The sequence below is a fragment of the Muntiacus reevesi genome, chromosome 12 (assembly GCF_963930625.1).
Source record: "Muntiacus reevesi chromosome 12, mMunRee1.1, whole genome shotgun sequence".
NCBI lineage: Eukaryota > Metazoa > Chordata > Mammalia > Artiodactyla > Cervidae > Muntiacus > Muntiacus reevesi.
In genome coordinates, this window is record NC_089260.1 from 13,210,846 (window position 1) to 13,238,676 (window position 27,831).

The 27,831-nt window shown below is 47.2% G+C and overlaps 1 protein-coding gene across 2 annotated transcripts in view; it reads left to right on the top strand.

Annotated features, from left to right (window-relative positions):
- PTDSS1 (phosphatidylserine synthase 1) overlaps positions 1–27,831 on the top strand; it is a 65,805-nt gene that overhangs the window by 28,875 nt on the left and 9,099 nt on the right. For both annotated transcript variants that reach the window (XM_065902571.1, XM_065902572.1), the window contains 7 exons: positions 439–563; positions 6,325–6,483; positions 10,257–10,408; positions 12,445–12,586; positions 15,063–15,175; positions 17,787–17,852; positions 24,377–24,476. In XM_065902571.1, coding sequence (XP_065758643.1) covers positions 439–563; positions 6,325–6,483; positions 10,257–10,408; positions 12,445–12,586; positions 15,063–15,175; positions 17,787–17,852; positions 24,377–24,476 — 857 coding nt within the window. The remainder of the gene's footprint in view (positions 1–438; positions 564–6,324; positions 6,484–10,256; positions 10,409–12,444; positions 12,587–15,062; positions 15,176–17,786; positions 17,853–24,376; positions 24,477–27,831) is intronic.

Below are 27,831 nucleotides of genomic sequence, written 5' to 3' on the forward strand. Positions count from 1 at the left end.
TCCCAACAGGGGCTCCTCCTTTGACTTAAGGTCAAGTCTGCGGTCTTGGCGGTAGCCCTGAGCCCTGGCCATCCCTTCCTAGCGGCCTCACTCCCTTCCCGTCTCCGCCAGCTCCCAGCCACGTGCGGACAGCAGGCCCTCTTTCCAGGAACCCACCTGCTCGCCTCTGCCTGCCTTCCTGGCCCGAGTGCAGCGTCCTCTCATCCACCCCCTCCAGCTCTCAATGTCAGCATCCCTTTCTCAGAGGGGTTACTCCACCCTTCGGTCTAGATGAGGACGGAGTGTCAAATTCTCATCAAAGGAAAACTGCTGTCACACGAGGGGTCTCCACAGCCCACGTTTCAGCACTGGTGTCTGCTTGGGGCCATAAGCGATGGGAGTTTGCCGTCTGACCCCGGCTCCCTGCCCGGGCCTGAGGGTGTTTCTTGTTCCCGGCAGGGCTCAGCGTGCTCTACTTCCTGTTCCTGGTGTTCCTTCTCTTCCTGAACTTCGAGCAGGTTAAATCCCTGATGTACTGGCTAGATCCGAACCTTCGCTATGCCACGAGGGAAGCAGACGTCATGGTACGTACTTGTCCGTTGACCCCTTGGGTGCAGGAGGTAATGTTGGCTTCACATCTTAAATTGGTCCTACGTCGAAATTTCTCCCATATTTCCTACGTAGATAACCTCGGCACCAGTCTCTGCGTGGGCTGGTGTGGTGCCTGGATCCACGAGTGACCCAGTCCAGGGATGTGAATCCTCTCTTGGCCCAAAGCGGGTGGCAGGAAGAGGTGAATGTTACCGTCAGTCATAGATGGGAACTCTGCCCCTGACACTTGTAAGTTGGTCCACTTGGGCTGTGGACCTGTAGCCTGTTCCCTCTTCTGTAAAGTGACATAGTACTTCTCTTGGACATTTACTGTGACCTAAACGAGGGCCTAACATGGTGCTTTGCACGTGCCTGGTCCTCCAGTGGTGGCAGCTCAGCTCTGTCAGTGTCTCCCGAAGCCCCTCTGCCCCCCGATTCCAGCCCTGATGCTCTGATCCTTCCCACCTGCTTGCCATGAAGGGGCCAAGTTGTAATGAGGGAGGCCATTTCATTCATTATTTTATGAAGCCACAATAAATAATTTTGTTCTTGGCTAAAATGACTAATGTGCTTTGGCTTTTAGTGAAGAGATTACTTTATACTGTAATACTGTTCTTTTTTCAATTTTTTAAAGGCCTGACGTTTAGTACAGGTTGAAGAAATACCTAGCGACAATCAGAAAAGAAGAACAGCATTTAGGCCATAGATGGGTCCTTGTTTATCAAGCAGGAATGTGGTACAGAAGAGTTAGCTAAAAGTCTAAAAAGTGATCATTCTAGCATAGTCAAGATTGGTCAGACCCTTCTTGGAATGGTATTTCCAGATTTTATCTTTAACTTTTATAAAGGACGTGTTACAGACAAAAATAAGAAGGCCAAAAATTATTTGAAGGTCTCAAGGATTATTGACTTTCTTTTTCAAATGACGTGGGGCGATTATTAGGCTACCAGTTACGATGTGATCATGCCCACAGGGGTTAATGTGGGGTGTAAAGGCTCTCATCCATGGCAAGTGCCACACGTTGAAATGCAGGCACCCCTTCCCCCTGAAAATTAATATTGTAACTCGGGGTTGGGAGGGCAGTCATTGAAATCCTATGAGAGACAGTCTTTTATGTAGTTGTTTGAAAATTTGCTATGTTCCTAAATATTTATTCTGTTCAAAAATATGTGATCTAAGCTTCAGACAAGCTTTCAAGCCCATCTGATATATAGACTGGTCGTTTGGAGCAGCGGTCTATTGTCTAGTAAATACTCACTGAACTGATAAATCACAGGTATGACTTGGGAGGAGAAAAGCGAAATATGCACCAAACATTGTAATACATTGAAAGTGAAAGTCGCTCAGTCGTGTCTGACTCTTTGGGACCCCATGGACTATACAGTCCATAGAATTCTCCAGGCTAGAATACTAGCTGTTCCCTTCTCCAGGGGATCTTCCCAACCCAGGGATCGAACCTAGGTTCCTGCATTGCAGGCAGATTCTTTACCAGCTGAGCCACCAGGGAAGCCCAGTAATACTGAAGTGGGTAGCCTATCCCTTTGCCAGGGGATCTTCCTGACCCAGGAATCAAACCAGCATCTCCTGCATTGCAGGTGGATTCTTTACCAGCTGAGCTACTAGGGAAGGCCAATACATTGAAATACCCACCCAGTTCTCAAAATGCTAAATGTGAAAAAGATGTGTCATAGAATCAAGAAAGTGTAATGATTTCAATATGCAGTGCAGTGGGATAAAGAAAAAGATACGGTGCTATTAGAACTTGTCTACTCTGAGAGGTCAAGGAATGCCTCTGTAAGAGCTGATGTTTATTGTTGTTGTTGCTCAATCATTAAGCTGTGTCCCACTCTTGCGACCCCCTGGAATGCAGCACACCAGGCTCCTCTGTTCTGCATCTCCCGGAGTTTGCTCACATTCTTGTCCATTGAGTTGGTGATGCTATCTAAGCTGACGAGTGGGAATTAGCCAAGCAAAGTGGGAGAATAGGGGGCCAGGCCGTTACTCAGGAAGGAGGATCAGTCTGCATGGAGTCCCCCGCTGGGGACCTGGGGTGAGTCAGGAGTAAAGGAGAGAAGGAATGAGAGGCAGAGAAGGGCTGTTCCTGAGGCTGGGAGATGTGGACAGGAGGTAGGAGTACTTTGTGACTGTAGTCAGAGACCCTGAAGGTGTACAAGCAGAGGAGGTGCCTGACCTCAGCTGATAGTTCAGCGGGTCAGTGAACATTATGCCCCGTCTCCAGTCGGGTTTTGAAAATGGGGGAAGGAAGAGTGTACAGGATCAGCTGACTTCTTCCTGGGTAAAGCTCCGTGGAGCAGATGGCTTCAGACCTGGGCCACGTGGCGGTGCTGATCCCTTGCCCCAAATTAGGTTTCTGCTCCCCTGTCCCATTGGACATCCACAGGGCTTCCTCCCACAGGGCAGGGCCTAACTCACAGAAATTCCTTCAAGGGTGAGGGGGCTGACGGGAGCCTGTGCTGTCTGTACGCGAATAATTTCCCAAGAGGGGACCCTAAAGAGGGTGGGTACGTGTGTTCTTTCTGCTTCCATGGTCACCAGCTTCCCCAGGGAGGAGTGAGCGACAGAGCAGGGCAGGAGGCCCAAGATCCTTCCACACTGCCCTCCCAAAACACACGCGCACACACACCCAAACACGCACACCCCCCCCAAGTACGCACCCCTAAACACACACCCCAAACACACTCAACCCCAGAACACGCACACACTACCAAACACACAACACTCCCAAGCTCACACCCCCACACACCCTCCCTAAACATGCACACATCCCCAAACACACACACCCAAATATACACACCCCTAAACACACACACCCAAACATGCACACCCCCCAAGTACACACCCCTACACACTCACCCATGCACGCACACACTCCCAAACATGCACACACCCCCAAACATGCACCCACCACATACTCCCAAATGCATACCCTCCAACACCCCCAAACACACACCCCCATACACGCACACACCCTCAAACATGCTCAACCCCCAAACATGCACACACAACCAAGTACACACCCCAAACACACACAACCCAAGCACACACACACCCAAACATACACTCCCAAGCACACACCCTCACTCAACCCCCCACACACCCTCCCTAAACATGCACACATCCCCAAACACACACCTCCAAACATATACACCCCTAAACACATACACCCATGTATGCACACACCCCCAAACATGCACACACCAAACACCCCCAAACACACACCCTCAAACACCCCCAAACACACACCCCCATACATGCACACACCCCCAAACATGCTCAACCCCCAAACATGCACACATCTCCAAACACACACCCCCAAACATGCTCAACCCCCAAACATGCACACATCTCCAAACACACACACCCAAACATGCTCAACCCCCAAACATGCACACATCTCCAAACACACACACCCAAACATGCACATACCTCCAAGCACACACACACCCAAACATGCACACACCTCCAAACACACAAAGTCCCAGACACACACATCCCTAAATATGCACACACTCCCAAACACACCCCCCCCAACATGCACACCCCCCCAAACACACATATACCCAAACACACACACATTCCCAAACACAGACATGCCCCCAAACACACCCCCCCCCCAAGCACAAACACACACACAACAGTCTGATTTATAATCTGCAAAATCATTTCATCTGTAGAGAACTGATTATAGAGATACCTGTTAAAATCTTTACAGTCTTCAGCTGGAGGTGTGTAGTCAGAGTGTCAGCTGTACGTTTCATAGTTTTAGAAAGCTATTACAGTTGTCCAAGCAAGAAATAACAGTGGCATTGAGTTGGAAGAAAAACACACTGGGAGGTTAAGGTGTTGGTGTTTGGTCTAGTGTTGGGCAAGCAGCGGAGAGGTGACGCTGTCCAGACCAGCGGCAGGTCGGCTGGGAGGGCGGGCTCCGTGCTCCCCCCTGCTCCCTCCTCCCTGCATGGCCCTCGAAGTCCTCTTTGCACGCCCCTTCCTCCCGCTTCCAGGGCTGTGCCTGTGTGTGCGGCTCCCCAGCTGCCTTAAACCGCGGCGTCCTGAGTCCCTCCCACGACCAGGACCTCGACCTCGGGATGTTCCAGATGTGACCACTGGCAAATTTGTTCCTAATGATTATTTGATAATATAATAGTTCTACACCAGCAGATACACTTAGCTCTGTGTGGTGCCTTCAAGGTGCCTTCCCATTTTTTGAAGCACAAAAATACTCTCCTAGAGAGTCAAAAGGCCTCCAAAGTGGTCTTCAACCCGTGATTGCCCTCAGAGCAGCCTTCTGAAGGCAGAACTCAGCCGTCTCTTATCCAACCCTCTGCAGCGTGCTGCAGTGTAAATAAGAGGATAGGGTGGCTGCGGAAATGGGAGTTGACTGAGCAGTGAGCCCTCCTTAACCTAAGGAGTAACCGCTTTAGGCCAAGGGTGTCTCTGTTGTCTATGATTCCTGCAACAGGCACCTGCTCCAGAGCCTGGAGAGAGAATTGTCATCCCATTGCAGTGCCGTTTGGCTTTTTTTAAACCTTATCTTGACGTACCCCTATTGATTTTTTTTTTCCCCTCTTTTTTTCTAGGTTTTCCACTTACACATCATAATACCATATCAGAAAAAAAAATTCAGTTTTTAAAAATATCCTTTCGGCTTTGCAAATTAGAGTGCATTTGTTCTGAGAAAGCTTCAGAAATCTGAGGCAGTGGGTTTCAGAAGAGAGAGAGGCACACCCCAGTGCTCCTTTTGCTCCTTCAGAGAGTATTGTTTCTTGAATTTGAAAATATTACACTTTACTCTTACTCCTTCCTATTTGATTAATTTGGAAGAAGCTAATGGGAAATGTAGAACTCTCTGAGAAATTTTGTCATATGATAACTGCTTTCATACAGTTTAAATACAGAAATAAAAGGAAATTGATTTGAAAGTTTTTTAAACTATATTAAAAAGAAAAAGATATTAGAGACGCAACCTAAATTCTTGAAAGCTTTATAGTGTTTAAATATTTAGATTATGTAATATTATACATTGTTGGGTGGAGGAGTAATTCTGCTTTCTTCTAATTTCTGAAGTTGGATGTCTCAGTCTTTCTTCTTTCCTAATAAAAACATTTAAGGGTGTGTATTTTCCTCTAACTTCTGCTTAATTGTATCTCATCATTTTGATGTGTAATATTTTCATTATCATTTAATACTGAGTATATTTTAAATTTCTATTATGACTTCTTTTTAACTCCATGATATTTAGAGGTGTGGTTTTAAATTTCCAAACCTGTTGGGTTTCTATTCTTTATTTATTAGGATTCTGTGTTTTTGTTACTGACTTTAACACAGTTGCCCTATGGACAAGCGACATGGGCTCTGTGATGCCAATTCTTTAAGATGGGTTAGTGAAAGTGAAGTCGCTCAGTCGTGTCCGACTCTTTGCAACCCACCAGGCTCCTCCATCCATGGGATTCTCCAGGCAAGAATACTGGAGTGGGTTGGGATTTAAGCCTTTGTAAAATGATTTTGTTTCCCACTTTATTTAAGCTTTTGCAATTCAGAACAAAGCAGTTCTAGTGTATAAACTCTAATACTTGTCCATTTTTCCTCAAACATCTTCAGTTACTAAAACTTTTTATTGGGTAGGACATATATTAGTTGTCAAGATCACATCAGTTGTTTTCATTTTATTGTCCAGACCCTGAAGCAAGTTGATTTCTAGAGCATTACTAATTATTTCCATTTTATCTTAAATAGGAGTATGCTGTGAACTGCCATGTCATCACCTGGGAGAGGATTATCAGCCACTTTGACATATTTGCCTTCGGACATTTTTGGGGCTGGGCCATGAAGGCCTTGCTGATCCGAAGTTATGGTCTCTGCTGGACAATCAGTATCACCTGGGAGCTGACCGAGGTAAGGAGGGGGCCTGGGCTGCTATCCAGATGCTGTAGCGTGGACAGTTTGTACGTGGGAGGAAGACAGTCCGTCAGTTAGCAGTCACGTGATCTATTCTCCAGCTCCTGTGGTATGAAACTATTTAAATCCCAAGGGATATTTTAAGCCTTTGTCAAACACAGAGAAGCTCCCTGTCAGCTTCAGGCCTGCTCTATCTCACAAGTCTTAAAGAGAAACAACTGGAATCAAGCTGAAGAATGGAGTTAAAGTCCCGAACAACACAGTTCAGTAGTAATGAGGACATCTGCTGAGAAGTTAATAGGTGCTCCCCCCACTAACTAGTTTCCAGTTTGAGATAAATAGAATTGTGGTGTTTAGGACCTTATGAGTGCATCCAGGATGCTTTGTAGCTGAAAATGAATTACCAGTAGAGCTCAGCTATCTCAGTAATCAAAAGTTTGTCTCATTTACTGAATTTAAGAGATATATTCTTGAAAAACTATTAGTGAAATGATATTCTGGGAACTGGTTCATTTATTGTTCAATTATTATATTATTCTTAATCATTCCCAGGGAACAGAATTTGGCTGTGTGCACAGTTATTTCTTGATTATCATTATTCTTCAGTGATTGTGCACAGGCCCATCATTGCCCTGATCCTAACTTAGCAAGTGTTCCGGGGCCGTGAAAGTCACTTCTATTAATGTGCCTCTCAGGGCCCCAGAGGCCGGAAGCCTGAGTCCAGGGTGTCGGCCAGGTTCACTGCTTCGTATCCTGTCCCGGGCTTCTCCTCGCTGCCTGTGGGTTGCTGGCCGCCCCCGGCGTTCCTTGGCTTGTAGATCGCCTCGGTCTCCACCTTTGTCCTCACGCGGCCTTCTCCCCATGTGCCTTCACGTGGCGTTACTTCTTTGAGGACACGAGTCGTATTGGGTTAGGGGCCCGCCCTCCTCCAGGACGACCCCACCTTGCTAATTACATCTCCAGTGACTACATTTCTAAATAAGCTCACCTTAGGAGGCCCTGGAGGCTAGGACGTCCAACGTATGGGTTTTAAGGGGGCCACGATTCAACGCGTAACAGTGCCTGCCACTGTTTGTACATCATCCAGAATCTTCCCCGTGGCCTGGAAGGGCAGCGTGTATCCCAGTGTAACAGTGGAAACCGGAGCTCAGAGCCGAGAGTGGATCCAGGAGTGCTTGCTTGTGAGCACGCCCGTGTCCCTGCCCCTGTTCCTCACACTCACTCTCCGACTTGCAGGCGTCCTCAGGGCCTCAGCCCGTGTGACCTGTGCGAGGCGCTCAGCCTTCCGCACCTCCCTGGCCTCCTGACCCTCCCTTTCTTTGTTCCCCAGCATCCTGTCATCCCCACGTCCTGACACTTCTTCTCTAGACGCCTCTCCAGGTCATCCCTCTGATCCCACTTGTATCTAATCTACTCTCTTCTTAGCTGAATTTCCTGTCTGCTCCTGCAACACTGTCTATTTCAAAGTGATCCTTACAGACCTCAACCCCATCACATGCTTCTACTACAAACGCCTCCCTGTTTGTCCATCACTCTTAAAGCAAAATCAGGACTGGGGTGGGGGGGACTCTGAACAGCCTGCGAAGGCCGGTGTGAGGGTACTAGCTGGCCCCAGCCTGTCTCCCCAGCCTCTCCGAGACCTCTCACCTGCCCTCTGCTCCAGTCAGCTCTGCTTCCTGCCTGCACAGTTGCTGTGTCCTTCCCTCCCAGGAAGCCATCCTCTGAATTCTTCCCTCTCTGCCCTGCGTCCTCCGCTGGCCGGGCTCACATTGGTGCCCCTGCAAGTAGAGCACCCAGCCCTTCTCTGAAACACTCGGCCTACATTAGATACGTGACGGGTGTCTCTTTTCTGCTAAATCTCATGCCTCCAGAGGGCGGGGCCCGTGTCTGCCCAGTCCCAGACCCCAGGGCTCTGCCTCACATGGGCAGACGCCCCCAGATCCATAGTGAGTGAGTGACGATGACTCTTTCCAGCTCCCCCGACTCCTCTCTCTCTGGGCTCTCTCACCCCTGAAACCCGGTATGATGCCCTCAGATCCATAGTGAGTGAGTGAAAATGACTCTTTCCAGCTCCCCCGACTCCTCTCTCTCTGGGCTGTCTCACCCCCCCAAACCCGGTATGATGCCCTCAGATCCATAGTGAGTGAGTGAAAATGACTCTTTCCAGCTCCCCTGACTCCCCTCTCTCTGGGCCGTCTCACCCCCAAACCCGGTACTTTCTAGAAAGGCTCCTCAGGCAGATGTGTGAGTCCACATCCACTCCCCTGCACTCCTGTTTCAGCAGGTCTGTGTCATGGGCTTCTGCAGAAGTTTCTGTCTGCCTCATGTGAGTTAATGCTCCATGACATGGCTCAGACCTCAGAGTCAGTCCCAGGCGGTGAGCCGCCTGCCAGGGGTCAGCCCACAGCCCCTCACCCTCACACACAGTAGCTGTTCTGTATCTTCTCAGCAGCAGGCACATCAGGAAGACAGAATCCTTGTATTTGTGTTGTTTTGCAGCCTTTGAGAGGGCTTTCCACGTGGCACTAGTGGTAAAGATCCCGCCTGCCAATGTAGGAGATGTAAGAGATGTGGGTTCGGTCCCTGGGTCGGGAAGATGCCCCTCTTGCCTAGAGTCCCACGGACAGAGGAGCTTGGTGGGCCACAGTCCATAGGGTCACCCAGAGTTGGATACGACTGAAGTGACTTGGCACACCTGCGTGCACAGTCTATAAAATGCTTTCATGAATAGTTCTAGTTTGGAGCATTTATTTTATTACTTCAGAGGTTTATAATTATGGGGTTGCCTCTTTCCAGAGAGCTGTCAGGCATTGTCTTTATAATTTCAGGCCCTCTTAAAAGCGAGCCTTCACGCAGTACACTGTGCTGCTCTGGACACAGCGAACAGGTCCTTTGTTTTGGGCAGAACTATTTCTGTAAAAGACTTCTGTTCCACCCTTGATCTCACTGTACCCTCTTTTCTGGAATGTCTTCACTTTCATCTCCATCTCTTTAAACCAATCATTCCTGTCCTTAACCACCCCACTCCAGCCTGTCTCCCTTCCAGAAATCTGCCACAGTTGCCATCTCTCAAAATAAATCTCTTCAGTGCCCCTGCGGTTCCCATTTATGTCACTATTGTACCACTTGCCACAGCTTACCTGATTCTGGTGTTCTGAATACATGTCTGCTTCTGAATAAGGCTGGCCCCTGCCCTTGAGATCAAGGACCTTGGTCCATTTTGTCTCACCACCTTGTACTGCTTCATCGTAGGCACTTAATAAAAGAGTATCACTGCAAATCGGTTAGTGTGAGATTTCCTGTTAAGCTAATTTACAGCTTACTATTTTATTGAAATATCTGTAGACCATTTCTAAAATACACAGCTTAAATTCTCAAGCTGCTAGTTTCAAGGATTCGGTGCTCTGTAGGCAGTTCAGAAAACTTTGCTCCCTTTCCTGTCCAGGGTCCATGTTATATGGTCATGAACCAAGGTGATTTATTGGTAGTATTTTTCAAGATGGGTCATCCTTTCTTTAAAACCCTGTGTTAAAAATAAATTTTAAAAAAGCACTGTTTGGATTAGCAGTACTTTGCAAACCGTCATGAAATAAAAAATAAGAACCTGGTTACAGAACTTGGTTTTATTTCTTTTTTTAATACATCAGTGAAACCTAAAATGTCAACAAGTTTGAACAAAAGAGGTATACTGTTAAAAAGAACATTATCTTTCAGGATGTTACCCCAGGTTTGTTTTATTTTTCACAACCATCATCTCTCGTGTTTCCCAGCTTTTCTTCATGCATCTTCTCCCCAATTTTGCCGAGTGCTGGTGGGACCAAGTCATCCTGGACATCCTGCTGTGCAATGGGGGCGGCATCTGGCTGGGCATGGTCGTCTGCCGGTTTCTAGAGATGCGGACTTACCACTGGGCAAGCTTCAAGTGAGTCGTCCTCCTCCGGGCCCTGAGTCACGATGTGAACTCACGATGTGAACCTAGCTGCTCAGTAGCCCGCAGCATGAGTGCGTTCTCTGATGACGAGGAGTAAATTATACATCGGTCACTGGAGCTCAAAAATGGTTCTAAACCCAGTTTCGGGCACTGATCCAGAAAATGCTGAATCATTTACGAGTTTCTCAAATCCATCCCCTCTTTTCTTATCCTTATTCCCCAGCCTGCATTCCGACTCCCACGGCTGGATTGACTGCCCTGTCCCCAGGTTAACCCCTCTAAGCCTCCTGCTGCTGTTGCCCAAGAGATGGTCTCAGCACCGTCAGAGCCATCCTGTCATTCCCCTGTGATGGTTTCCCATGGGCCTGAGGACAAAGTCCATGGGCTTGGCAATTATAAGTAACCTATTTATTCCGTGTCAAACTAATTTTGGTATATGGTATAAGGGAGAGATTTCACAACACTGGATCTGATTAACCAGTTTACTCCATCCCTTTCATGAGTAATCCTTTCTTTGGCCACTGACTTCAAAGGACTTTTTAATATATTTCGAGCAGTATATACTGTAACAAAATCTGTAGCAGCCCTTTATTTTGCTGTTAGCAACCTTCATACACAGTATCTCATTTGAGCCTTACATCACCCCTAGGGGTAGACACACCACCATTCTCTTCATTTTAGGGATGATGGTACTATGGTTTCGGTTTGGTAATTTGCCCGAGGACATTCAACTAGCAAGCTGAGTCTGAATTTGTATCAGGCTGCCTGGCTCCTTAAACACTCCATTATGCTTCCCTAATTTCATACATTTATGCTCAAATTTAGCTTGAGAATCATTCTGTCAAGTTCCCAAGACATAAGCACAACAAATGAACAAAAAACTCCCCGTGGTTTCAAGTTACATTAAACATGAAGGAATACAGATCAGGTTGGATTAACCTCTTCACTGCATTAAATATTCAGTTCTCCATCACATCGCATCTTTATCTCTGTCTTTCTCTAACTCTTTCCATGAAGTTTCACCATTTTTTAGTACAGGCCCTTCCTTGTTCTTGTTGATTTTTGGAATAGTCTCTATTTTTTTGTTGGCCTTGTCCCGCAAGACTTCTTGCAGGAGGTTTTCTCACCGAAGGCTTGTTGATGGGCGGGTGAGTGGGTGAAGGAACAAACCTGGGTTCCCTTACTACCCCTCCTATCCTCCTCCCCACTCTGAGAATGAAAGGCCTGGCCTGTTTGTCCTTGTGCCTTCAGCATCTGAAACAGTGTCTAAGACCTGAAGGTCCTCGACATAATGTTTTTGTTGAATTAAAAAATCTTTACCATTAATTAAACACTGCAGCCTTGGATTTCGGCTCCCTTGCTCTCCCACGAGAGGACCAGAACCTGCCCCCAGCTCTGAGGCTTAGGAGGGGCGCGGGCATCTGCCGGTCCGGGTCTTGGAGCCTCCGTGGTCTCGTTTGTGACCCATGGGACTGTTTGTTTCTATCCTAGGAATACAAAATTTTTAATTGAGTGATTTCTAGGATGAAACCTAAGAAAGGTTAAAAAAAGTCACGGTTCATCACCTGAAACTTAACTGAAGCACCTGCAGGGCCAGGAGCCGCTGTGGGTCACCCCTCATACAGAGCATGTTTTGTGTTTTGCCTTGCGCCCCAGGTTGGCATGGGGGCAGTGAGCCATGGGTGGGAGTCGCGTCATTGCTGCGTCCTCACCCTTCCTGGCCTAGCTCCAAGTCGCTGTCTTCAGTGTCGCTCGGCGTCTCTTGTCACCAGCTCACAGACTGTGGCCTGTAATGGCCCTGCAGTGGCCTGGCCTTTGCATCGTACCTGTCCTCGCCGAGGCTCCCCGCCAGGTGTGACGCTCTCAGCACCTCACCTGTGAACAGAGGCCGCTGTTGGAGAGATGCTCAAACAAGAAGGGGTCTTTTGTTCTGAGTACTGGTTGTAAAATAGTCAGTGCAGTTGTTTTTTTTTTTTTTTCCCTCCTTATCTCTCTGGATTTTCAGCAGAACTGTTTTCTCCTTTCAGGGACATCCACACCACCACCGGGAAGATCAAAAGAGCCGTGCTGCAGTTCACTCCTGCCAGCTGGACCTATGTGCGCTGGTTTGACCCCAAGTCTTCATTTCAGAGAGTGGCTGGAATATACCTTTTCATGATCATCTGGCAGGTAATTTTTTTCCAGATGCTCAGAAGTAGGAAAAAAACAAAACCAACATAAAAATCATCCATTGATTTAGGGCTCATGCTAGTTGACATTGCTTATCAGCTCCGTGCATCAAAAGATGTACTGTTCTACAGCTGACATACAGAATAATTCAACAGTGATACTGTTACACTTCAGGTCTTGCTTCATTGTGAAGATGTTTTAATATATGGATCTTTGAATTGCAAATTGGAAACAGATTAAAATTCCCTGTAAAAACCTTGTGCTCAGCATCTGTCACCCAGTGAGTTAGGCATTGGATTGCTTTCTATTCGTAGAATGGTCTTTTCAGGACCAAAGTAACAAATGTAAGGCTTTTTTTTTTTATAGTCCAGACTCAGTGTTTGAGTGTTGAGATGGTACCTCAGCTGTTACCACTGTAGGTAATTGGTGAAGTGCTAAATAAAGAAGCTCCCTGAGGGGCCTGGAGCCCCCTGGGGACCCGGATCCTCTGGAGTGGTATCAGCAATGGGGAGAGGCCCTCCTTCCAAGCAGACTGAGGTGATGCAGACAGCCTGAGGTCTCAGAAAGAGATTACCAAACAACTCTTTCCCGGAGGCAGCCTTTTTTATTGACCCTCCTGTTCATAGAGTAACTGTTGCACAGCTTTGGGAGAGTAGCTAAGGAAAACTAGTTTTCACCTGAATTGTCTTCCAGAATCTTCCGACATTATACTTTGAACACATGAACAACATACTCCCAACACAAGGAGAAAATTGGCATGTGTCAGTTGAAGACAGTCTTTGTCCACAAAAGGAGAACGATAATACCCATCTCAGTAAATGAGGTTTATGGCTGTGGAAATCTATGTGGATGAATAGGTATATAGTCGCCATGGTTTGGGGAAATCAGTGGATAAAATGGGCACATAGGGACTTCCCTGGCAGTCCAGTGGTCGGGACTTCACCTGCCAACAGAGGGGGTTGCAGGTTCAATCCCCAGCCAGGGAGCGAAGATCCCTTATGCCTCGAGGCCAAAAAACTAAAACATAAAAAAAACAGTAGCAATATTGTAACGAATTTAATAAAGACTTTAGAAATGGTCCCCATCAAAAAAACTTTTTAAAAAGGAGTGGGGTTACTTAAGTGGATGACGGTCAAGTTTTCCCTTCTGGGGCAGTGGCAGGGCAGGGAGAGGTTCCCTTTGATTGTGAGGGCCTCAGAAGGATTTGGATTTTCCTAGGGTGGCAGAATTCCATGTCCCACTCTCCCCTGGATCATGAGCGCCATGCAGGGATCAGTTTCCTATACGTGGTGATGACGAGTGAACTGTTATTTATTTTATATCCTTAAAACCAACACTATGATCCTCCAATTAAAAATAAATAAATTTTAAGAAAAAGCACTGTGGGGAAAGATGCACGTTTTAGGCGCTGAAATGAACCTGCTGGTCCATGTGATGTACGTTTTTCTTTTTTTAATACTTGTGTTTATTTTTGGCTCTCCTGGGTCTCTTGCTGCATGGGACTGCTGTCCATTGTGGTGCTCGGGCCTCTCATTGCGGGGCGTTCTCTAGTTGCGGAGCACAGGGTCTAGGCGCACAGATTTCAGTAGTTGCAACACGTGGGCTGAATGGTTGTGGTGCATAGGCTGAGTTGCCCTGTGGCATGCCGGATCTTACCGGACTAGGGATCGAACCCGTGTCTCCAGCATTGGCAGGCGGATTCTTATCCACTGTACCGCCAGGGAAGTACTCATGTGCTCTTAAAGCAGCGACCTTTCCTAATCTCTGCCGCTCACTTCATCTGGAGGGGACAGGAGGGGCCTCTGGGCATGGAGCACGGATTTCCTGATAGACATATTTTGTGCAGCCAGGACGGGTCACCTGATAGTGGCCCTGGGTGCTGCCCTCGAGGGAGCAGTCTCACTGTCGGCTGAAGCCTGGACCAGCCCCCGCACCCACTTTTAAGAGCTTTTCAGCCTTTGGTCCAAGATCTGCTTGGTCCTGGCACGAGCTGAATGAGCCCATAGTCATCTCTCAGTCACGCACAGCATCTCAAGCTCCTTTTGGCTATTAAAGAGCCTGCTTCCCTGCTGTCAGATGTCTTTTCGACCTGGCCTGATTTCTGTCCAGCAGCAAAGGTGTTCCTCGGCACAGATTTGTTTTCCTGATTTCGCTCTTGAAGCATCTGTCTCCCGACTGTCCCAGCTGCTCACACGTGTGAGCCACGTCGCAGTCGCGTGAACCTGGAAGCACGACGAATGGCCGATGCCCCTGTGCCCCTCGCAGCACCCGGCACCTCCCCTGGGCCTCTGCTTGGTTGGTACCCATGTTGTCCTGGCTGTACCTGGGCTTAAAACAGCAAAGTCTTCAGAGACCCGATATATTTTCTGGAAATGATTTGAATATACCAGTTATTATTTACAATGTCCATTGAAGGACTCAATGCTCATGACTTAGCTCAAAGCACCAGGTTGACTCACGCCTCCTTCTTTTGCAGCTGACCGAGTTAAATACCTTCTTCCTGAAACATATCTTTGTGTTCCAAGCCAGTCATCCATTAAGCTGGTGTCGAATTCTCTTTATTGGTGGCATCACGGCTCCCACAGTAAGGTAATTCTGTGTTAGCCTGACGGTCATTTGAACATGTTGACCTGCTTTATGTTCTCCTGTGTAGCATAAAGGAAGTCATATAAACTGGCAGATTTTCCATGAGAATGTCATTCTAGACAATTATACTTCCAAGGGAACAAAAAGACTTATACATCCAGAACATGAAGAAAACAGTTTGCTTCTCCAACCTCAGTAACATGAAGACTGACACCACCTGATTACATTCAGACCCCTTTATGATCTTCACTGCTATTCCTTTTTTCCCCTTTGCTCAGTCATTAAGTTGTGTCCAACTCTTTGTGACTCCATGAACTATAGCCCGCCAGGCTCCTCTGTCCATGGGGATTCTCCAGGCAAGAATACCGGAGTGGGTTGCCATTTCCTTCTCCAGGGAATCTGCCTGACCCAGGGATCCAGCCTGTATCTTCTGCATTGGCAGGCAGATTCTTTACCACTGAGCCACCTGGGAAGCCCTTTTTCCCCCCTGTAGCATCCTATTTAAAACAAAATGAAGAAGAGACATGCTGAGGTTTTCTTCATGAAATTATCAAAAAATAAAAACACTTTTATGGTGGATTAAAGTCATAAATGTTGTTATTTTTAGAATGAAACTTTATTAGTTCTTTTAGAGCCAATTAAGTTAACTTCCTTTTTCAAATGTCCTTCCTGTGGTCTTCCAGGACAGCAGGGACAAGCTTGGGTGTTCATCCTCCAGGGAAGCTATCCTTGTCCTGGAGTCATGATTCATGCAGGACCCTAGAGATGAGGTGCTGCTCAGAGACTGGAGTCCCCCACACGGACCCATCCCAGTGAACTTCAGAGTGAAACATTTCCATTTGTTCTGTTGTTTCTATTTGGAAAGGATGATTAGGGTTTTATAACTAGTATGGAGTCTCAGCATTGATCAGTAGAAACACCCAGAGTCTCTGCACCGCTGATTCAAAGTAAACTTCTTTGGAAACTGTGGGATAATTTAATTATTTTTTAATGTGTGAGCGAACTACATAGTTAGAGGGTCTTATCTGCCAAGGAGAGTGGGTGTTTTCCTTGGTCAGACATAGCCCTCACCCCCAGCTAGCACTTCTTATTGTCCTCATTCATTATTAGAAATATATGTTAATATATACTGGAAGGTAACAGTTGGTACACTGCAGCCCTTTGGCACTTTATGGACCACTGATCTGCTGAAATAGTTATCTCATGAATGCAGTTTTTCTTTTTGTGGGTTGGCACCTCATCTTATTTAAAATTTGATTTAATTTGAGGCTTACTGTTATTTTCAGGAAAGATTAGCAGCAGTTCCTTCATAAAATTAGGAGCAATCAACAAATAAGTGGGGAAAGAAATCTCTTAGAAAACAGAACGGCAAATCACATGTGATTTATCATGAAATTTCCTTACTGTTAAACATTTCACAGCAAAAACTAGAGACTCAACCAGAAACTAAAAATCCAGTGTTTGGACTTTTTGAGAGCTCCTTAAAATTTTTGCCAAACTCAATGGGTTTTCAAAAGATTCTTTTTTTGTTTAAAAATTAGCCACTTCCTTTGTTCCTACATCACTTGAGGCTAAGGAGATGGTTGGCAAGCTTCTTGGAAAGATGAAAATGCTAATGGATTTTAGGTTCCGATGAGTAAATGCCAGGCCCAGAAAGAAGTGAAAACTCAGGCTTCAGTATAAATCATACATACTTACCAGGTCTCTCTTTTTTGGTTAGACTTTCATATGACTCTGAGAAGATAATTTGAGTGAACATTCTTTTAATCTAATATAATGTGTAGTATCAGGGCTTGGATACAATTAATAAAGTAGCTGAACTGGTAAAAGCAAATTAGGTAATGAAAATGTGAAGTTAGAGGAAAACCTGAATTCTTTACAGCTAGATTTCTTCACTTTGGGGTACAGAGCCGATGAGCTTTAGGCATTCGTGAATCCCCTGAAGTTTAATGCAGAATTTTGTGTGCATGTTTTATGTGCCTTTATCATAGCTGTCATCAAACCCTCAAAGAGGGGAGTCTGTAACCCCAGCCCTTATGCCCCTGGTTCATATGTCACCTCCCCAGGGATGGGTCAGGTTTCAGGGGCAGCTCTAAGACTCCCAGCCTATGTTGTCCTACAGGCAGCCTCTCCCTCGTGTGGCTACTGAGCACTGGGAGTGTGGCCAGTCACCTTGAAATATTTCTGAGAGCCAAAATGAATAGATTTCCTTCCTGGTTACAGTCAGCAGCCTTTGTCTTAGAGAGAGCCAGAGGAGACAGAAACAGTGTAGGTGAACTTCTGGAACTGCCTCCATGGAGAGAGACTGAAGCACCCACCTGGGGTGACTTTGGCTCAGGAGTGTGGGAGTCTGCCTCTGAATCAAGACTGCCCCTGCCAATAATCTGGCTCTTTAAACCGCCTCCCTCCAACCCAGTCCAAATTCTTAGCCTTTTACAGGAAGGTTTCAGCAGGCACTGGCTTCCTATTCCTTTGAATAGAACTAGACCAGGCCGCTTGAGTATGTGGAATAAGGCAGACAATTTTTATATTCACACCGTCAGAGTGATTTAGTTCTGTATTGGCTTGCTGGTCTTCCGGGGGCGCTCAGTGAATTTCACCTTTGTTCTTTCAGACAGTACTACGCTTACCTCACCGACACGCAGTGCAAACGTGTGGGAACACAGTGCTGGGTGTTTGGGTGAGTAATCTGTTATCATTTGAAACCACTTACGTCTGTACATTTCTTGAGTTCTTTCTTGACCCTACATTAAGTGCCTTTCAGTGCAGTTTTATTTTTGTGTGTCTTTCGCTTTTAACATTCCTTTTCTGATTTAAATTTAGACTAGTTAACTGGCAAGTTATAGAAAGAGGATGTAGAAATTATTTTTTTAAAAGACAGTAGGAAATCAAAAGATATTTTCCACACAGAATTGGAGGCCTTGTTTCCTGAAATAAATTAGGAAATGAATTGTTAGAATTCCCTCTGAAATCGATGGTAAGTTTGGGATGTCTTGTGATGGGCTTGACCACACTTCATGTTACTTTCACACCAGAAAGGGTCTGGTTTGATTGTCCCAAAGAAAACTACCACGTAGCCACATGGTCACAATTTATCATCTTATGATAGATACAAATCCTGTATCTGAATCTATAATTACTTAAATGATTTGAAATAAAGCATAGGTTATCCAGTTTCACCCCCAGTATCAAACGTGAAATGCTCTTCAGTATCTCAGCTAACTGCTTCCTCTGTATAACACCATCCACATCTCACCATGCCATCTAGCAATAGACGTTCCAAAGACATCCAGCATGTCTGTGTGTGAAGTTGTTCCTCAAGGAGCTTAAATTCAGGACCTAATCTAGATTTTAAACTGAGCATAAGGAAAATCCGATGAAAACCACAACTGATTTTTAAACAGAATTTTTTTTCCCATGTAATGCATATTGATAATGTAGAAAAGAATAGGCTAAAGATCATCCAAAGACATCAACTGTTTAGAGATACTTGCTGCTTACATTACATTGTCATTCCTTCCAAACATGTGTGTGTGTGTGTGTCCAGCTCTCACCCAGATTCTGGAAGGGTTACTCAAGTTTCCCACCGCCTTCTTTTCAAAAAGACAAAAGGCCTTTGTCACTGTTTCTCGCAAACTCTGTGATGTAAGCTGATTTTCCTATCCAAAGTAGCTTAAAGGGTAATAGGATGGATTCAGTTTCCATTGTTCACTGCTCTGGTGGGAGAGAGAATCTACATTTACCAGACTCCTTACATACTTTTGTCGCAGGAAGGTGGGCTGCCTTCTTACTGTCCTGTCCAAGGACTAGGGATCTTTTCTGCCTTTGAGCTTTTCCTCTGTCTCATGCATCTTCTGTCCATGTGCATTTTTCTTTTCACATTTATAAGTCCTTGCCACAGTCTTATTCTGCTGTGACTGGAGAACTCTGTCTAGTCACCTGTTGAGGAAAAAGAAGATGGTGAATCAGAGAGACAGGTAGTTCTCCCTAATCTGATATCTTGAAAGTTTATTCCCTGTAGTGGGAGATATAGCTGAAAGGAGCTAGGCCAAAGGGTGGGAGCAAACGCAGAAAGCTGTATCTTGCTGGAAACAAGACCGGGAGCTGATTGTGACTCAGATCAGGAACGCCTTATAGCCAAATTCAGACTTAAATTGAAGAAAGTAGGGAATACCACTAGATCTTTCAGGTATGACCTAAATCAAACCCCTTACAATTATACAGTGGGAGTGACAAATGGATTTAAGGGATTAGATCTGATATACAGAGTGCCTGAAGAATATGGACGGCGGTTTGTGATACTGTATAGGAGGCAGTGATCAAGACCATTCCGGAGAAAAAGAAATGCAAAAAGGCAAAATGGTTGTCTGAGGAGGCCTTACAAATAGCTGAGAAAAGAAGAGAAGCTAAAGGCAAAGGAGAAGAGGAAAGATATACCTATTTGAATGCAGAATTCCAAAGAATAGCAAGGAAAGATAAGAAAGCCTTCCTCAGTGATCAATGCAAAGAAATAGAAGAAAACAAAAGAATGGGAAAGACTAGAGATCTCTTCAAGATAATTAGAGATACCAAGGGAACATTTCATGCAAAGATGGGCACAATTAAGGATAGAAACAGTATGGACCTAACAGAAGCAGAAGATACTAAGAAGAGGTGGCAAAGAGATGGGGAAACAATGGAAACAGTGAGAGTCTTTATTTTGGGGGGCTCCAAAATCACTGCAGAGAGTGACTGAATGAAATAAAAGACACTTGCTCCTTGGAAGAAAAACTATGACCAACCTAGACAGCATATTAAAAAGCAGAGACATTACTTTGCCAACAAAGGTCCGTCTAGTCAAAGCTATGGTTTTTCTAGTAGTCATGTATGAATGTGAGAGTTGGACTATAAAGAAAGCTGAGTGTCAAAGAATTGATGCTTTTGAACTGTGGTGTTGGAGAAGACTCTTGAGAGTCCCTTGGACTAAAGGAGATCCAACCAGTCTATCCTAAAGGAAATCAGTCCTGGGTGTTCATTGGAAGGACTGATGTTGAAGCTGAAACTCCAATATTTTTGCCTCCTGATGCAAAGAAGTGACTCATTAGAAAAGACCCTGATGATGGGAAAGACTGAAGGCAGGAAAAGGGGACAACAGAGAATGGCGTGGTTGGATGACATCACCAACTGGATGGACATGAGTTTGAGTAAGCTCCAGGAGTTGGTGATGGACAGGGAAGCCTGGCGTGCTGCAGTCAGGAATGTCAGGAAGGCATGACTCCATGCTGCAGTCATGGAGTCACAAAGAGTCGGACATGACCGAGTGAGTGAACTGAACTGAACATGCTCCTTCACGATAAGGGTGGCAACAAGCACGAAGGGGAGGGAGAGTCCTGGGTTCCCTCCAGCCACAGATTGGCCGCCTTACTCAGCCTGGTCAAGATCCGAGATTGAAATTGGCCCTAAGTTGAGGGCACTACCACGCAGGGGCTGCCCAGGGTGAGGTGGTTGGTGTTGCCTCAGCTGCCAGGCTTCATAGAGACTCCCACAGTGCCCAGGCCTCTGGCCTCCAGCCCCAGGCCAGCAGCAATTTGAGTCCCGTAAGGAAGTGATGTTGACCTCCCAGGAGGGTGTGACGTATCAGGACTCCCTCTGAGGGCCAGCGTTGCTGGGTAAGGGGTCCGCGGGTGGCTGGGGTGATGCATCCCCGTTCCCGCTGCTCCCCACATCCCACATCTCCAGGTCCTTGCCCTGCTCCATGGTCTCCTCACAGCAGCTCTCTTCCAGCCGCCAAAATGAGTCTCCACAAAATGAATCCAGTTCAGCCCTCTGCTGCAATGCCCCCAGGATTCTCAGGTCCCTCAGACTGAAATCTGAGCTCTGGGGTGGCCTTCAAGACCCGAGTCAACCTCATGACCGCACGCTGCCCCTTCCCCTCTGTCCTGACCCCTCCCCCACCCAGTCTGTACTCTGAGTCACCTCCGTGGACAACAGGTTAGCTCAGATTCCTCAGCATGTGGGAGCAAGTCATCCTGAAGTTCCTGACTGAAAAACACTGGTCTTTAGAGCAAATTTCAGGTCGTTAGGGAGTCATCCGAGTGAGTCATGACCAGCATTTTTCTGACAATGAAATAGAGAAGGAAAATGTCAGAGCAAGGGGACAGTTGTTTTGTGTGTTTTGGAGCAGGTTGTGTGTGGGGGTGGGGGAACAAAATGAAAATTGTGTTTCTTGCCATGGGATTCAGGTCACAGAAGTCTGAGAAACACAGCTCTAACCAGCTGGTCACGGAGCTCTCCAAGGGCGCCTCAGTCTGTTGACTGTTTAGAAGCCTGTCACGGTAAAGCCCGCTGTTCTGTCCCCTCAGGGCAGGTGGGCAGACTGACTTCCTGTTGCAGTGCCTCAGGCCGTCCCAGCCCGGCTATGTTGCCTTCTTTGTCTGCCCACAGGTGCCCTTCCCGAAGCTGCTTTGCTGCCCCCTAGTGTCGGCTGGTGGTCTCCACCTCAGGGTGACAGCCGACCTCTGCCCTGCGCCCTCTAGGGCCTCCCATGATGCGGGGGCTGAAATGCTGCTTTCTCACAAGGACTGGGCGTTATTGGGCCGCGGTGTGTGAGTGTGTGTGAAGACCACCTCAGGACAGGACATCGTGTGTGTGTGTGTGTGTGTGTGTGTGTGTGTGTGAAGACCACCTCAGGACATCGTGTGTGTGTGTGTGTGTGTGTGTGTGAAGACCACCTCAGGACAGGACATCGTGTGTGTGTGTGTGTGTGTGTGTGTGTGTGAAGACCACCTCAGGACAGGACATCGTGTGTGTGTGTGTGTGTGTGTGTGTGTGTGTGTGTGTGTGAAGACCACCTCAGGACAGGACATCGTGTGTGTGTGTGTGTGTGTGTGTGTGTGTGTGTGTGTGTAGACCACCTCAGGACAGGACATCGTGTGTGTGTGTGTGTGTGTGTGTGTGTGAGAAGACCACCTCAGGACAGGACATCGTGTGTGTGTGTGTGTGAGTGTGTGTGTGTGTGTGTGAAGGCCACCTCAGGACAGGACATCGTGTGTGTGTGTGTGTGTGTGTGTGTGTGTGTGTGTGTGTGTGTGTGTGAAGACCACCTCAGGACAGGGCATCGTGTGTGTGTGTGTGTGTGTGTGTGTGTGTAGACCACCTCAGGACAGGACATCGTGTGTGTGTGTGTGTGTGTGAAGACCACCTCAGGACATCGTGTGTGTGTGTGTGTGTGTGTGTGTGTGTGTGAAGACCACCTCAGGACAGGACATCGTGTGTGTGTGTGTGTGTGTGTGTAGACCACCTCAGGACAGGACATCGTGTGTGTGTGTGTGTGTGTGTGTGTGTGTGTGTGAAGACCACCTCAGGACAGGACATCGTGTGTGTGTGTGTGTGTGTGTGTGTGTGTGTGTGTAGACCACCTCAGGACAGGACATCGTGTGTGTGTGTGTGTAGACCACCTCAGGACAGGACATCGTGTGTGTGTGTGAAGACCACCTCAGGACAGGACATCGTGTGTGTGTGTGTGTGTGTGTGTGTGTGTGTGTGTGAGAATACCCCCCAGACTCCCTAGAGATACACACATACTGCAGACTTTCTGCTTTGGTGGTTCTGACTCCAGGAGTTCAGTTGTTTACAGCTGTCCATCCATTTGACCATGGCAGTGACCTCTGTGTCTGCAGTAGAGAGGGGGACCTGGGGTCTTCCAGGCCCCTTCCTGCCTTTTCAGAGATTTTGCCTGTAACAGGACCAGTCCCTGATTGTCTCGCTTCCCTCCTGAGCAAGGAATTCCTACCGTGGCTTTGTCAGAAATCGCTATTTCTGGACAGTCATTGGGATTAAGGGATGAGCTGTGTTACCTCACCTTCTCAGTTCTTACCTTCAATTTCTGAACTGTAGTAAAGATCTGATTCTAATATTCATAAATGAAGTTCTATAATACAAGATTGGCTTTTTTCTTTGATGTTTTAATTCAAGAGTAAAACATGGAAGTTTTTTTAAAACATTTTTTTTATTTAGCAAAATTCCTTATGGATGCAGAGGATAAAGGGTTTTTATTGTCAGCAGAACTGGACATATTAAATCTGGAAATTCCTAGATGGCTGGGAGGGAACGTGATTGCTGCCTTGAAGTTACTGAAAGCCTCACCTGGAGGCTCACGCTCCCCTGTATAACTGTGGAGGGCAGAGTTAGGACTGGGGCGGGAGGAGGCAGATACCCGCCGGAAATGAGGAACAACTTCCCCAAAGCTAAAGAGACTGAGAGGGCAGAAGCAGCTGCCCACAGAGGTGGTGGATTTCCTATCCCTGCCAGGGTCTCAACCAAGGGGGTGTCTGTCCCCCCGTCGTGACAGCTCTGACTGAGGTAACATCAGGTGGCCCGCGGCTATGAAAATGTACACATTGAGATTGTGGTCTGTGAGGAAGGAAGATGTGAAAAACAACTCATTTCCGGGGAGGAATGAAGAGATGAATAGGCAGAACACAGTGGGCTTTTAGGGCAGTGAAACCATTCTGTCTGACCCTCTAACGGTAGGTGCGTGTACACTAAGTCACTTCAGTTGTGCCCAGCTCTTTGCAACTGTAGTCCATGGGATTCTCCTGGCAAGAATACTGGAGTGGGTTGCCATGCCCTTCTCCAGGGGGTCTTCCCAACCCAGGGACTGAACTTGCGTCTCTTACGTCTCCTGCCTTGGCAAGCAGGTTCTTTACCACTAGCACCGCCCGGGAAGCCCAGTGGTGGATACGTTACACTTTGAACATCTGTCCAAACCCAGAGAATCCACACCATCAGAGTGAACTCTGAGGTAACCTGTGGACTTTGGGTGACTATGTTCATCATTTGTGACAGATGTACTGCTCTGGTGGGGGATATTGATAGTGGGGGAGGCTGTGCATGTGTGAGGGCAGAGAATGGTCGGAAATCTGTACTTTTCCCTCAAGTTTACTATGAACCTGAAAAATTGCTCTGAAAAAAGAGAGGAGTAACAGTAAAATAGCCTTTTTTATTAAATATATATATAATACATATAATATGTATTGTCTCTAAAGAAAGCACAGTAGACTAGAACACTGTCATTTTGTAGGGGACTTGCTTCCAGTGTTTGGAGCAGAAATCTTTTGACCTGTTGAACTTTCTGATGGAATTATGCATGTTTCTGGTAATGCGTTATGTTCTGATAAGGTGAGTTTGTTATTTAACCATTTAACCTCTTGTTCTGTGTCACAGGGTCATTGGTTTCCTGGAAGCTATTGTCTGCATAAAATTTGGACAAGATCTCTTCTCTAAGACCCAGATACTCTATGTTGTGCTTTGGCTTCTTTGTGTGGTAAGTCATTGCTTTTCTACCTTGAAGTGTTAAACTCCCCATGGTCTCTTCTAAAACAATACAAGACCCTCTTGTGCACCAAGGTTTCCTAGACATTTATAGACAAGACATACTACTTGTAGTAGCCCAAGATTGGCCATAGTATGAAGTTCAAGAACAAATACATAGGACCACGTGGCAGCCTAAATTGGTCCCCTTTGTAGGTCTGATCACATGCCCCCAGCAGGTGCATTATACTCTCATTTGTTTCACTTGTGAGCATTCGTCTTCATTTGCTGAGAATGTCACGTTTGCCTTGAGGGGACGATAGTTACCATGCCCTGTAATGTGTGTATTACCGCCCAAGGATTCATGTACAAAACGACAGACTCTGGTTTACAGGCCATGTAGGGGGAGGGGGTTTGGAGGTAATCAGACCACAAAATTTCTTCCCCCCCTTCCCTGGGCCAATGTTATATTTAGGCCACGCCTGTGTTGGGCATGTTTTCCTCTCTGAAGGGAAGAATCCTGGGGGCCTCCAGCTTCATTGTCCTGGGACTTTTCCCTCATCTCTCAAATGAAACAATATCTTACCTTAAAATTTTTAAAATTTAAAATTCTGTGATTGCCCTTCTAAATTTGTTTTGTTGCTTTGGAGAAAAGTCTTATTTTATATTTAAGATTCTTCGCTTTTACTTACTTGGTCTAGAAAATCAACTCGAACTTTAAAAAAATTTTTATTATTAGCACATAAATTTCAAACATGTGGAAGTAGATAAGATCACCCAGATTCAGCAGTTACCCACCAATGGCCAGTCTCGTGTCCTTCTGTTCCACACGTGCCATCCCCAGCCCAGCTTACTCAGAAGCAGACCCACCTTTCCTATTTCAGGATCTCTCTCTAAAAAGACATGAATGCTTTTTTGTTTAGTGCAGCCACCATGACATTATCACACTGGAAAAAGAATTCATTCTTTCATACTGTTAAGTAGCTGATCAGTGTTCACATTTCTCATGTTTTCTTCAGGTTTATATTTTCTGAGTTTATTTGAATCAGCATCTAGTCATTGCAGTTGGTTTGTATGCCCTTTTTAATCTACATGTTTCCCTCCATCTCTAGTGCTCTCTCCTTTGCAGTTTATTTGTTGAAGAAACAAACTCTTTTGTCCTGTAGGTTTTCCCCTCGTCTGGTTTTACTGATGCCATCCTTGCTGTCATTTGCCAGATTTCTTTGTCCTCTATATTGTCTATAAATTGGTAGCTGGATCTAGAGGCTTAATCAGATTCAGTCTTTTTGTCTGTTCTTTCCTTTTGGCAGGGCTGAACTTCGTATTTTTAAAGTGTTTTTATTGCCTTTCACGGTGTCTATTTTTAGGATTACTTGTTAGAAATCCTAACTGTGCCAGGGCACTTTGAGCCTGTGCTGTTTTATCTTGAACAGTGAAAGGGGAGAAGGATCTCTTTTGTGCTCAAACTCCAGAATTCATGCTCAGAAGTATTTTTTCCATCACAGTGAGACTAGATGTAAGGATTGGTTGGGGGGGGAGTGTGTCAGACAGGCCAGGAAATGTTACCCTTTGCTCCTCACGTTTCTCTCTGGCATGGGCACCCCGGCTCTGTGAATTGTAGCGGGTACTCAGGGCGGGCAGGGGTGGGCACAGCCCTCACCTGGCACCAACGGGACCACAGGCAGGTTAGAGCAGGCAAGGCTCCTGAGATGTGGGCAGAAGGTGCTTCTTATCAGAGCCTATTGCAGGCCTCCTCTGGGGGGCATCAATAGCCAGAAGAGTCTCCCCACGGTCGGCCGTGTCCAAGGAGCTGTCTCTGGTCACCCAGCTGGCCGGGCCCCTTCAGTCTCTAAGTTTTAGACACTTTCACTCTGTTTTACTGATGAGACACTTAGCATCTGCCTCCTTAAGTTGGTGAGTTTGGTGCACCTTGGTGTCTATGCAGTGGTAACTTTATCGAGGACATGATCCGTTTCTCAGTCTCTCCATCCCTTAGCGTGGTCCCTTGTAAGTTTGTCATGTGGCCAAGTGCTCATCAGAGCTGCCCTGCTGTGGAGCCGCACAGGTAGGTGATGGGGAAGATGAGATTTATTCATGCTTACCGCGCCAGGTGCTGCTCCAAGCACTTTTCACACATTGCGTATTTGAGCTTCACACTTTGAGGGGAAGTACTCTGTTGTCCCCTCTTTCCCAGATAAAGGCACACAGAGGTCCCCCTAACTCACCTAAGGTCACACAGGTCGTCCATGGCAGAGCCAGGGCTCAAACCCAGAGAGTCTGGCTAGAGATTTCCTGCTCCCCCCTCCACGGGGTCCCCCTCGGAGGCCTTCCAAGGGCACATGGGAGTTACCTCTGCTGACTACTGATGCTCAGACATCATCTCGGTGTGTGTGCGCAGAGCCGGAGGAGCTCTGGAGAGAGCAGCCGACAAGTTGGGGTGCAGCTCAGGCGGTCACGTGTGCTCGGGGTCACCCGGGATCTCCCATCTCTCCAGCACCCAGCCTAAGCCCTGAGGCGAGGCGGCGGCCGCCTCCCGACATCACCCCTCAAGTCAGCCGTCAGGCTCCCCGCCATGTGACCCACCCAGCTCCACCCCGTCCTCTCCCATCTTCTCCATCCTGCCCTTCGGGATCCGTTCTCCACTCTGCTGCCAAAGGGGTCTTCCAGAATTCAGGTCGGAATCCCTTCCTCCCCGCTTAGAATCAGTCTCGATTGCTGGTGCTTGAGAGGGCCCAAGAGAAGAGTATTTCCCCCCAACCACCAGGTTCAGAGCAGTTAGGAGACAGGCAGGAAGAACGAGGGCTGTGGAGTCAGAAGCAGCCGCTTCATGACTGAGAGCCCACGTTCTCAGTATCCGCTGCCGATGCCAACGACAGCCTTCCAATCGTGAGCCCAGGAGCAGACACACGTCCTCTCCGGCCTCAGAAAAGCCGGCTTCCCTGCGCTGAGAAAGGATATGGCCCGCTTGCTCATCCCTGTTCCCCAGTCAGTTAAGACACACCGCCCCCGGGGGAAGGGGCGAGGGGTGAGGGAAAGCCGCAGGGGTACCCCGGGGGCGCTCCCTCTCGGGGGCAGAAACGGCGGAAGGAAGACGGGTCCCCAGCGCCCGCCCAGCAGCGGAAATACGAAGTCGTGCCCGCGGTTCGGGGTCATCACTCTGAGTGGTTCACAACGCCCAGCCCTGCAGTACCCCGTCCTCAGGCTCCTCGACTGTTCCGGTTACTGAACACCTCAGCGCATCGTCCTTCCTGACCTGTCCTGCCTGCACCCGAGAGGTTTCCTCTGTCCACGCTGAGCGCTTTGCCCTGCTTTTTCCTCCACCTGGTGAATCTTAATGCCGAGACCAGCCTTCCATCTGCGCCCGGCGT